Source organism: Erinaceus europaeus, chromosome 1 (genome assembly GCF_950295315.1).
Source record: "Erinaceus europaeus chromosome 1, mEriEur2.1, whole genome shotgun sequence".
Classification (NCBI taxonomy): domain Eukaryota; kingdom Metazoa; phylum Chordata; class Mammalia; order Eulipotyphla; family Erinaceidae; genus Erinaceus; species Erinaceus europaeus.
Window position 1 is genome coordinate 91,077,926 of NC_080162.1, and position 12,896 is coordinate 91,090,821.

General features: G+C 47.5%; 1 protein-coding gene across 2 annotated transcripts in view; it reads right to left on the bottom strand.

The window, feature by feature from the left end:
- CDH22 (cadherin 22) overlaps positions 1-12,896 on the bottom strand; it is a 164,764-nt gene that overhangs the window by 26,612 nt on the left and 125,256 nt on the right. For both annotated transcript variants that reach the window (XM_060190931.1, XM_007533075.3), the window contains 2 exons: positions 11,780-11,973; positions 10,060-10,313 (listed from right to left, as the gene is read on the bottom strand). In XM_060190931.1, coding sequence (XP_060046914.1) covers positions 10,060-10,313; positions 11,780-11,973 — 448 coding nt within the window. The remainder of the gene's footprint in view (positions 1-10,059; positions 10,314-11,779; positions 11,974-12,896) is intronic.

Below are 12,896 nucleotides of genomic sequence, written 5' to 3' on the forward strand. Positions count from 1 at the left end.
TCACACAGACATGGGATAGGGTTACGGGAGGTAACTCACCGACCCAGGCATTATAAAACGACAGCTCTTTTGATATTTACTGTTGTGGTGGATGTGAAAGTTTGACAAACTGTAAAGGGCTATACATCTGGACAGTGGACATTACAACCAGTCTTCTGAACTTTTGTGCTCTTTTCTGTCCCTAAGCTACTGAGCCTACATCTTCCTGACCTCTGGCCACCTGGACGAAAGTATGTATGGGACGTTCTGACCCAAGATGCTAATTCCTTCCTCAGCACAGCACTTAGCAGCCTGTGAGTTGCTTTTCCTTCCATTTACTCCTTTTGCCTGAACATTCACTTGTGCCTTCTCTGTGGTAGGTCCTGGGGATATAGGGACAGCAGAAGAGAGGAGCTTCCTGCCTGGCGTACTGTGAAATGGGTGATTGCACCAACTTTTCAGATGGATGTACCGAGACTCAGAGAGGAACCAAGCTTGGAACTTCCAAGTGTGGTTGTTTGTGCAAGTTATACGCTGCACATAAAGGTGACATACATAAAGCTGACAAGCTGAAGTGGAGGAGATTAATAGAGAGGAGGGCAGGCATGTGTGTGTGTCTGTGTGTGTGTGTGTGTGTGTGTGTATGTGTGTATCCAGTCAGTGTTCTGCATACCAAGCCTTTATCTTAACCCAGGATTACCTTCTCAAAAGGATGCCTTTTTCTTATTTCCACAAATCTGTCATAATGGTGGCCTGTTTGTATAGGAATGGCCCCAGAACTGGAGTTTGTACCTAAACTTGGGGACTCTATACACAGACTCCTTTCTAGCTTGTTGAAACATTCAAAGCTGAAATTCAAGGAGGCCAAAGGATGCTCTGTATTGCAGGTCAAGACCCAGGTCCCAACCTGGCCCTGACAGATGTTCAGGCCCAAAGGAGATCAGTTGCATTCTGACTGTCCGCTCAGCTAGTTTTACAAGTGGGAGGAGCATTTGCAGGAGAGAGCCGGCAACAAAACACAGCCTGGGGGGCTCCTGATGTCAGGTCAGGCTGAGCATGAGGCAAGGCTCACGAGAGGACAGGGACTGCATTCTTCTTGCTTTTTCCTTCTCTGCTCAGACCTCTACTCTTTTGTCATCCTTCTCCCAGATTTTATCTTTTGTTCCCTCCAGGAGGGGAAGGGGGAAAACTGGAATCTAAGTGGAAGCAGCTGTTCCCAAGGCTGAGAGGGGGTGGGGATGGGGGAGCACCATTAGCCAGCTAAAGAGTTAGGACTGAAGGTCAGCGTGGCTGGCTGAGCCCAGGTGGCTTTGTTTCAGCTCAGGGAACCACTTCTTTTAGCATTTGCCACTGAGTGAGTGGGAGAGAGGGGTGGGAGGGGTGCAGCATGTGACAAGGCCTGGGGGGGGGCAGCTGGTGGAGGGGAGGCTATCACACCCACATATTGGTGCACAAACTGTGTGTCTGGTATGTCTGTTGGGTGGAAATGGTATGTGTGTGTGTGTGTGTGTGTGTGTGTGTGTGTGTGTGTGTGTGTCATTGTGTTGCAGCTGGAAGAACAAAGCTACACGAGGCAGCAGCTCAATCCTGGGCCTGGACCATGGTCTTTGTTGACTCCAGACAACTCAATTCCATATTTGAGTCTTAATTTCCACCCAAACAGAAATAGCAATCTACCTTGCAAGTAGTTAGAAGATGAAATCTCTAGTTAGAAGATGAGGTGCCTAGCTGTGTTCTAAAAATAATTATTCCAGGAGTGAAAACTATTGTTATTCAAGTTGTTATTTCGAAATGTCTGGTGAGGGGACCTCCACCCTTCCATCCACCCAGAATGTGGTTTACATATGTTGGAGTAAAAAACACCATGTATCATGTATGTATACTGGAGACCTGCCAATGGTCTGAGGACAGGAGGCAACTGTGGGTCTAGAAGGTTCTGCTCAAATCTCACCATCTTATTTTTCACTGGATCAGTGAGCACCAGGAAGGTGGAAGAATGCAGTGAGAAAATGTGGCTATATTTCAGTGTGTGTGTTTGTGTGAGTGTATGTGTGTGTTTTGTGACTCTGTGTGTGTGTGTGTGTGTGTGTGTGTGTGTGTGTATATCCTGGGAGTGCTGGGCCTACCTGCCTAGGTTTGAAACCTTGCTGTGTGACCTTAGGCAGGTCACTTAATCTCTCTGTTCTCTAGGTTCATCCTCTGGAGATACGAAGTAATAATAATTATTTATAACAACAACAATAGTAGTAGTGGTACTAATACATACATCACAAGGAGCTTGTGAGACTAGGCAAGTGACCACTTAGAACAACACAAGCCAGAAAACAAATGACCCCATCCAAAATGGGGAGAGGATATTAACAAAATATTCACCAAAGAAGAGATCCAGAGGGGGTCAGGCAGTAGTATAGTAGGTTAAGCACACATGATGTGAAGCGCAAGGACTGGCGTGAGGATACCAGTTTAAGCCACTGGCTCCCCACCTGCAAGGGGGTTGCTTTACAAGTGGTGAAACAGGTCTGCAGCTGTCTATCTTTCTCTCCCCTTCTCTGTCTTCCCCTCCTCTTTTCCATTTCTCTCTGTCCTATCCAACAACAACGACATCAATAATAACAATAATAATAACCACCACAACAATAAAAAATCCAACAAGGGCAACAAAAGGAAAAAGAAAAAAAAAGAGATCCAGAAGACCAACAAACATATGAAAAAATGTTTTAAGTCATTAATTGTCAGAGAAATGCAAATAAAGACGACAATGAGATACCATTTCACTCCTGTGAGAATGTCATACATCAGAAAAAGTAGCATCCGGGAGTTGGGCAGTAGCACAGCGGGTTAAGCACAAGGACAAGGGGGAGGATCCCGGCTCGAGCCCCCAGCTCCCCACCTGCAGGGGAGTCGCTTCACAGGCCGTGAAGCAGGTCTGCAGGTGTCTATCTTTCTCTCCCCCTCTCTGTCTTCCCCTCCTCTCTCCATTTCTCTCTGTCCTATCCAACAAAGACGACATCAGTTACAACAATAATTACTACAACAATAAAACAACAAGGGCAACAAAAGGAAAAATAAATAAAATTAAATTTAAAAAAAGAAAAGAAAAAGTAGCATCAACAAATGCTGGAGAGGTTGCTGGGACAAAGAATCCCTCCTGCACTGCTGGTGGGAATGTAACCCTGATGGAGCTCAGTCTGGTGAACTCTCAGAAGGCTAGAAGTGGGCCTACTCTATGACCCTGCAATTCCTCTCCTGGGAATATATCCTAAGGAATCAAACACAACCATCCAAAAAGATCTGTTTATACCCATGTTCACAGAAGCACATTTGTAATAACCAAAACCTGGAAGAAACCCAGGTGTCCCAACAACAGATGAATGGCTGAGCAAGGAATACTACTCAGCTATTAAAATAGTGAATTCACCTTTTCCACCTCATTTTGGATAGAGCTTGAAGGAACCATGTTAAGTGAGATAAACTGGAAAGAGGAGGATGAAATGGGATGATCTCAGAGACATAAGTTGAAAAATAAGGACAGAAGGGAAAACACAAAGTTTTTTTGTACATAGTAAAAGACTCTGGGGTGGGGGGTGGGGGTGGGGGTGGGGGGAGTTTTCAGTTTCTGGAACACGATGGCAGAGGAGGACTTGTGGGTGGGTGTGTGCTAGCTAGACTGTTATGTGGAAAACGAAGAAATGTTACAAATGTACCAACTACTGTATTTTACTGTCAACTGTAAAGCATTAATCCCCCTAATAAAGAAAAGAAAGGAAGTAGGAGGAGGAGATGAAGAAGAAGATGATGATGATGACGAGGAGGAGCACCAGCCACTGGCCACATAGTATATCATTTCTGTGTGCCCAGCAAGGCCCTGTGCCAGGCCTGTGTAAAGACTTCAAATGAACAGGGCTCTCCAAGACTCCATGGCACTGTCATTGCCCTAGATGTACAGATGCAGAAACTGAGGTTCAGAGAAGTCAAGTGCCTTACCCTGAGTCAACTGGGCCAGCAAGCAACAGAAGCTAGTCCATTCTGTCCAGAGCACTAGGCCCAAGCCCCTTCTGAAGGGCCACCAGGTGCACCTGCTGGCACACACACCCCGCCACACACACACACAAGCAATGCTGCAGAGTGCTGCTGTTGGAAAGGCTGGAGGCAGGGAGAGGAGGGCACTACTTCCTGACTTGGGTGAGAGTGTGGTTTTTTCTTCCCCACAAATATGTACATATAGAGCCCACATAGGTATAATATACATAAAAGGTTGCAGACTCATGCATGTTATAGGCTTCCTGGAGACTCGGTATGTGGGCTCCTGTGCGTGTATTTGTAACTGACTGAATGGTGCATCCATTGCTCAAACCACCAGTCAACTCAGATACAAAAGGGGCTGTTACACACACACACACACACACACACACACACCCGCCAACCAAGGAATTCATCTCTCTGCTCTCTACTTTGTCTGTGAACTGCCCCTCCCCCACCAGCTTTAAGGCTCACAGCCTAGAGAAGCCTAGATAGATGTTTGAGGCCTAGAGAGATATATGGGCTTAGTACTGATTTCATAACGAAGTGGAACAATCAGTGTCCAGAGACTGAGAAAAATACTAAATATCCATTTCCTAAGGACCTACTATGTGCCAAACACTCTTTCTTCCAGCCCTGGGAATGTTGAGCACAGAACTGCAGTAGATGTTTACTATCTGTTTTTTGACAGAACTACTGAGGCTCATTTCAGAGATGGGGTGGGGGGAGACTTTGGAGTGGGTACTCTGATTTCCCAACAATTTTACAATCCATTTGGGATTCAGACTCAGGTCTTCTCTGATTCCAGAGCCCAGGAATGTTCTGTTGTACCCCATTGTAGAGTGTTGGGTGGAAATGAGGAGATCTCTCCCTCAGGTCCAGTGTGGGAATTCTTGCTTTTGACATTCAAAGGAGATTTATTTATTTATTTATTTATTTTTCAAATATTTATTTATTCCCTTTTGTTGCCCTTGTTGTTTTATTGTTATAGTTATTACTGATGTCGTTGTATAGGACAGAGAGAAATCGAGAGGAGGGGAAGACAGAGGGGGAGAGAAAGACACCTGCAGACCTGCTTCACCGCTTGTGAAGTGACTCCCCTACAGGTGGGGAGCCAGGACTCAAACCAGGATCCTTATGCTGGTCCTTGCGCTTTGCGCCACGTGCGCTTAACCGGCTGCACTACTGCCCGACTCCCTCAAAGGAGATTCATATGGGGCTGGAACTGGTAGGAGTTTGGCTTAGCTGCTAAACTATGAGGCTGTCTCCCTAGTCCCACAGACAGGACCATCTGAGCACTCTGCTCCCTCTCCCTGAAGCCTTTCAAAGCTCTCATTGACTAAGGATAAAGCCCCAGTCTTTGCCTGACATTCAAGGTCCTCAGCAGCTTGTCTTGACTGTACTTGTCTCCTACTCTTTCTTTCTTTCTTTCTTTCTTTCTTTCTTTCTTTCTTTCTTTCTTTCTTTCTTTCTTTCTTTTTAATATTTTATTTTTAAATTTATTTATTCCCTTTTGTTGCCCTTGTTGCTTTTATTGTTGTAGTCATTAATGTCGTCATTGGTGGATAGGACAGATAGAAATGGAGACAGGAGGGGAAGACAGAAAGGGGGAGAGAAAGACAGACACCTGCAGACCTGCTTCACCACCTGTGAAGCGACTCCCCCTGCAGGTGGGGAGCCGGGGGCTCAAACTGGGATCCTTAGACCAGTCCTTGTGCTTTGCGCCACCTGCGCTTAACCTGCTGCACTACCGCCTGACTCCCATCTCCTACTCTTTCTAAAAAACATTTTATTTACTGATTGATTTAGTATAAAGACAGAGAGAAGTTGAAGGGAAAGTAGAGAAGAAGAGAGAGAGCGCTGCAGCCCTGCTTTACCACTCATGAAGCTCCCCCCCCCCCACAGGTAGGACCAGGGTCTTGAACCCAGGTCCTTGTACGCTATGATGTATACACTCAGCCTAGTGCATTACCACCCAGCCCTTTTGTCCCCTACTCTTTCAAACTCTGATGTGTAGTCAACTAGCTGTTCTTTCTGTTCCCGAACTGATCTCCCAGCTACAGGATTTTGTTCCTGCCACTTGGCCCTCACCATCAACCCACCTAACTGAATACCCCACACACACACACAAGCCCCACTCTAGCCTTATCCTCTTCTCTCTTGACTTAGGAGAAAGTTCATGTTTACACTTTTACTTCATGAACAGAGTAGTTGCCCTTCTTTGGAGCAACTCAGCTCTCAAGCTCTTGACTCAGCCTAATCCCATCCAGACTGAGATCTGTCATTCACAGGGAGGTCCAGCCTTCTCAGAGACCCACTTCTGACTCCTCTCTGTGCCTCATGTACAGGAAGGGGCAAGGCACAAGTTTGGAAACAGTACTAACCACAGAGATGTTAATGGTAGGAAGCTGGATTCCAGACAAAGACAACAGTTGGTTACATTCCACCCTTCCCCTTTCAAGCTCAGTTACACTGGACAAAACAGTTGTCTCTGATCCTCAGTCTCTTCATCTGTTATGTAAGTATAAAACCTTCTGAAGGGAAAATAAATGTGAGGCACTTTTCTCCCCTATGCAGGGGTTCAGAAAAGCCACTTTGCAGCACATTTGTATTCCTGTATTTCCCAGGTTTCTATAATGCTAGGCAAAATCCACCTCTCCAGGAATCCAACATTCTCATTCCTGACTCAAGACATTTACTCTTGCTGTTCCCTCTCCTTGGAATGCTCTTCCATACCTACCTCTTTGCATAGTGATGTTTTATCAGATTTTAGCTTATTCATCAACTCCTTGAATTACTCAATCCAACCTCCATCCTCCAATTCTGATGCTATTACTGTTTATTTTCTCCAGAACTCCTATCAACAATGGCCTCAGTGAACCTGTTGGTGACTGGTGTCAAGAACAGTTTAACCACCTGTTGACTCCTTCCCACAAGGAGAAAGCAAATATGGGTAGGGATCCCCCCCCCATTCTTATCACTGCTTCTCCACTGACTGGGACAGTGAAGGGCAGACTCAGGGCTCAAAGAGATGTATTGAGTAAGCTCATGACTCTCAGGACTCAGAAGCTGGGGCAGGAATTCCACTGCGGGCAGCACATGGTGCCTGTGAGGATGCCTTCTTTTTCTCTCATAGCCCCTCACTGGCCTTCCATTACCATATGTGGTTGTCCCCTGCTCTGCCCTTGGTTGAGTCACCCTGCTGTCCCCAGGCCTGGATCCAGACAGGGTGGTAGGAGGAGGAGTTGGGTAAATGTTTGTGGTGTTAAATTGGACCTGTCTCAAACTGTTCACTGCCTTCACATCTGAGGAGCCCTAGGGAAGGGGCCAGCAAAGAGAGATGAAAGAAGGTGAGAAGCGGGTTTCAAAGTTGGCCCTTTCAGTGCAGATAAAAGCACGAGGAAAAGAGCAGGAGGAAGGAGGAGGTCAAGGCTGGGGGCGGAGGGGGGTGGTGGAGAGAGAGAGATTGGAGAGGAGGTTGAGAAAGCAGAGAGGAGTCCAGACCTGGGAGGTGAGGACATGACTGTGTGAGCCCAGGAAACCACCTCTCCTCTCTGGATTTCAGTTTCCTAACAAACAGGGATGGAAATACCTTCCTGGGAGGGGTCTGGAGCTAAGCCAGAGGCAGAGGGGGAAGCTCAAAGATTGTACTGGCACCCTGTGTGGAAGGGCAATAGAGGAGCTCAGAGGCGGTGAAAAGGGAGAGGCAACCTGGGCATGTGGGCCTTTCAGACAGTCTGAGCTCCTCAGCCTGCCCTTGAGGCCTGTCAGATTTGGCTTTTGCTGCCTCATCTCCCTCAGTCCATGGTAGCTAGCACATGCTGCTTTTCTCCAGGCGCATTTACCACTCCCCTGCCTCCAGCCATCTACACAAGCTGTTCCCCCACCTGGAGGGTCCTTCCCCTAGTATTTATGCCTGACTAGACCCAGGTACCCAGCTGCCTCTCACTCCTGGCCTCTCCAGGTGGTCTTTCCAGTCTGGGGTACTGTGAACAACTAAACACAATGGCATCTTTTGTGTCTTCACACATGCCTACTATGTAAGGTTGTACAACCATTGACACAGATGACATGATGCTACTACAATGGGATTCATTAACTCTAGGACCCTCAAATCCCCTCCTCCTTTTCTCCCGTGATCAGTACAAAGCTAGGCACACAGTCAACTCAAAAATTGCCTAGGTTCTGCAACCCACAATGACCCTGGGTCCATGCTCCCAGAAGGATAGAGAATGGGAAAGCTATCAGGGGAGGGGGTGGGATATGGAGATTGGGTGGTGGGAATTGTGTGGAGTTGTACCCCTTCTACCCTATGGTTCTGTTAATTAATCCTTTTTTAAATAAAAATAAAAATAAATTGCCTAGGGACTATGGACAAGAATTTCAGAGAGGAAGCAGGGAGCTATAGCATCTTTCCACCCATCTAACATGACCATTCCCCCATCCCCACTTCCTCCTACAGATCACTTCCTTCTCTGATCTTTCTTCCTTTCTCTTTTAATCTGACCTTCTTCCAACCTGTACTGTAGTAGGCAGTCCTTTGTGCAGCCTTGAATCCCCAACCCCCAAAATTCTCCCAGGGACACTGACAGTACCACAGTACCCCTCCCTCCACCTGCCCATCTCCATCCCTGTTCTTCCTCTTTCTGTTTATCTTTCTTCATTTCCTTCCCTTTCTGGTGCTCTCTTAGTCTCCACTCTCTGTTTCTATATTTTCAGGCTTTAGTTACTCTTGTCCTCTTTCTATGGGGTCTGTTCTTTCTCCACTTCCTTGCTCTGTTATTGGTGTCTCCACATCTCTGAGTTTCTCTCTTTCATTTCCTTCATTCACTACTCATTCGGTGAATGTCTCTTGAGCAAGGGGCATTAGCAAAAGCCCCAAGGATACAGTAGTGAGCATAGAGACATGACTTTTTTTTACACTCAGGGGCTTCACTTTCAGTGGGAGACACCAATGAAATAACAATGACAACAATAATAATAACTAAAATTGGGAGTATGTGATAGAGGTTGATGAGAACAATGTGGACAAAGAAAAATTGGTAAGAAGTGCTGAGAGTGGAGTTGACAATTATTAGAAAGTGTGGTCTGGGAGGGCTCTGCTGAGAGGGTGAGTCTAGGGCAAAGACCAGGAGGGACTGAGAGGACTAACCATGTTAAGGGGAAGATCTTCTGGGCAAAGGGACCAGTAGTTGCAAAGATCCTGGGGTGTTTGTGGAGCTGCAAGGATCCAGTGTGTCTGAACAGGGAGAGGAGGGCAAAGGAGGGTGAGGTATGAGAAGCTGTGGTTAGATCAGTCAGAGCACACAAGGACTGCCGGCAGCTGTCAGAGCTTGGTCTTTGATGGGGAGATGGAGGGTTTCTCAGAAGGCTCTGAGGCAGAGGGCCACGCTCTGATGTTCATTTGAAGGATCAGTCTGGCTGCTGTGCCAGTTCCAGGTTAAAGGGTCCAAGTCTGGGACAGGGATACCAGCAATGTCGTGACTACACCAATCCAGGCCTGAGAAACTGGCCTGACCAGGGTGGAGGCAAGCAGAAGGGTGTTCAGATTGGAGGACTATTTCTAAGTAGAGATGGCAGGACTGTGCTGATGGAGTGGAGGGAGGACTAAGAGCAAGGCAGGATCCCAGGCTGATTCCACTGTTTTCCATTTGACCAGCTGCAAGGATGGAATTGTCTTCCTTCCTTCCTTCCTTTTTTTTTTTTTTTTTTTAACCATTTGTTTGAAAGAACTGCAGGGAGGGCAGTTCTAAACAGGACGAGTCTGAAGTGTGTAGTGGAAGGAAGGGAAGCCATTGAGAAGGAGAGGTGGGCCCCATGGGTGAAATTCTGAACTAATGGCAGCGAGTGTGGACAATGGCTGAACGTAGTTCCCCACTGTGCCCTCCACTTTTTGTCCCCCAGAGTCCCTGTCTGTCACTGTTCTCGCATCTGTCTCCTGGGTCTCTCTGGACTCAGGCCTGTTTCCCTCCATCTCTCTGTCCATCTCCCCCCTCCCAGCAGAGGGGCGCCGGTGGGTGGGTAGCAGGCAGCAGGCTTGGCCCCGGGCGGGGGTCTCACCGGACGGGCCGGTTGGCGGCGTCGGGGTCCCGCGCCGTCACTACGCCGACCAGGGAGCCCACCTGCGCGTCCTCTTGCACCTCCAGGAGGCCCGAGGGGGGCCGGAACTCCGGGGGCTCATCCACGTCGGTCACAGCCACGCGCACGATCGCCTGGTCGCGGAATGTGCCCAGGTCGGCGAAGCGGGGGTCCACGAACTTGTTGAGCGCCTCCAGCACCACGGTGTGTACTGGCTGGGTTTCAAAGTCTAGGCCCTGCAGGCAGGCAGAGCAGGCTGCTCAGAGGGCCAGGGGCGCTGAGGACCCCAGGTCACTTGCCCCAGCTGGAGCTCGGGCTGTGCACAGCAGGCTGCTGGAGCCCGCGCCAGCCCCTCCTTCACAGGGGTAAAGGGGGGGAGCAGTGGGCTGGGCTGGGGACACAGCCACCAGAACAGTCCTGAACCAGGTACAGCCACTCCCTTCCCACCTCCGCTCATTGTGTGTTGTAGCATTTCACGGATTAAGTAATTTTCAAAGCACAAACCGTGTGCAGGCGTTTTAAAACATATTAGCCTATTTAATTTTACAATTTAACAGCTTCCCGAAAACGCTTCTTGAGTTGAGCTCATCCCCACCCTCCACCCTCCACCCTTTACCACATCTCCCCCAGGAAGCTGAATTTACAGTTTTGGCTTCTGGTTCATAGGTTAGTCTGAGAGTAAGGCCTGGGGAGGGTGTGTGTGTGTGTGTGTGTGTGTGTGTGTGTGTGTGTGTGTGTGTGTGTGTGTGTGTGTCAGACTTTGAAGAAAAGAGCTATAAGTTAACAGATCTGAGTTCAAATCTTGTCTCTCTCGCCTTACAGGTGTGATAGTGGGTAAGGCCCTTTATTTCTCTGAGTCTCTGTTTTACCTTCTTGTAAAAAAAAAAAGTGGGCATAGTGGGGCTGCTGGCATAGCACAGTGGTTATGCAAAAAACTTTCATGTGAGGCACCAAGGGTCAATACCCAGAATTGAGCAGTGCTCTGGTAATAATAATGGTGATGATAACAACCACAAGCCAGAGCTGAGCAGTGCTCTAGTAATATTACTACTACTAAATAATAATATTGTTTTAGAAAATGGATGGAAATTTATACTTATCCACCATTTATTTTTAAAATATTAGGCAGGGCTGGGTGGTAGCACACCCAGTTGAGTGCACACATTACTATATATAATGACTTGGGTTCAAGCTCCAGGTCCCCACCTGTAGGGAGGAAAATTCATAAGTGGTGAAGCAGTGCTATAAGTGTCTCTCTTTATCTTCCCATCTGTTTCGCCTATCCTCTCAATCTCTCTGTCTAAATAAATAAAAGTTGGCATAGTGATGGCATAGTCCTTCAGAGGCAAAAGTTGGCATAGTTTTCTTCAGAAGAAAATTGAAGGGTTAAAGGAAATGATGAGTGTGAAGACCTTATGGTCTTAATGCAGCACATTGGTGTATTTAAGGGCATGGCTTCAAATCTGACTCTGATCTTGTTTCTGACAACTAGCTTTGCAATACTGGGCAAGTCACTTAACTGCTCAGTCCCATTTTCTCCCTTGTAAAATGGAGGTGTTGCCATCTGTATTTCCCCAGGTTAGTCCTATGTCTCAGGAGAGACTTCAGCCATAAGTTGAGTGGGGTGGGAGGGTATTTCACTGTTCAGAGGTCTCCCTGCTCCCCAAGTCTGCCTCCCTGGTCCCTCCTGGGGCAACCAAACCTTCTGCACTACGATGATGGCCTCCTGAGTGTCGCTGTCTGTGATGACTTTGAATGCATGGCCGCCGCTGCCACTTTCTTCCTTAAGGTGGTAAGTCATGTCTGTGTTCTCACCCACGTCAGAGTCCTCGGCCTTGATGCGTCCAACAGCCGTGCCGATGGGGGCCGACTCCTGAATGCTGAATTGATACATTTCTGTGGGGAACATGACTGTGAGCAGGAATGGGGGCTGCCTGTGCCCCAGCTTCTACCATCTCTGGAGGAGAGGAGCTGGCCAAAAACACAGCTGATCATGCTGCTCCTTGTTTTAATCCCATCCATAGCTCCCTACTGCCCTGGGATGGGGATCCAGATAGGGTCAGGTGAGGGCAGCATCTCTAAGGGGCTCCCAGTTTGGCTAGACTAGGGGCTGGGAGAGGAGTGGTTTACTCTCTGGGTCTATTCACTGATTGATTTGGGAACCTGCCTATGAATCTTTGGGTTTTACCATCTTCCTGGTGAATTGGGATGGCGAAAACACAATCATTAAGATTAAGGCTCTGTAGTTAGTCCTGCCTGTGGAGTCCTGAGCCTTGGTTTGCTCATCTGTAGCATGGGAATCATAATAGTGCCTTTCCAGTACTGGTTTTTATCATGATGAACTCAAATGATGAGGCGTGCAAAATGCTTGGGTCAGTGCCTGGCATGTGGTAAATGAACCACATTAATAAAGAGAATAATTGTATTAAATTGGCTGAGTGCTGATTTTACATTTGTTACTGAAGTTAGTGAATTTGTGTCCACATATTCACTGAGCACCCATGGTGTCCTAGATGCAGTTTGAGGCACTGAAGTTACAGTAATTAGACAAACAGATTCAAATCCTCTCACAATACTTTCTACCTTTTATTTATAACCAAGACTTGATTGTGGCTTTGTATCTGCATGATTCCACTATTCCCAGCAGACTTTTTCTTTTTTTAGAAAGAGGGTGACAGAGAGGGAGAGAGAAAGAGAGGGAGACAGAGAAGGTGAGACACCATAGCACTGCTCCATTGCTCATGAAACTTCCCCTTTGCATAGTGCTCCCTTGTGGTAGTTGGGGGTTGGAACCCAGGTCCTCACACATGATAAAGTAT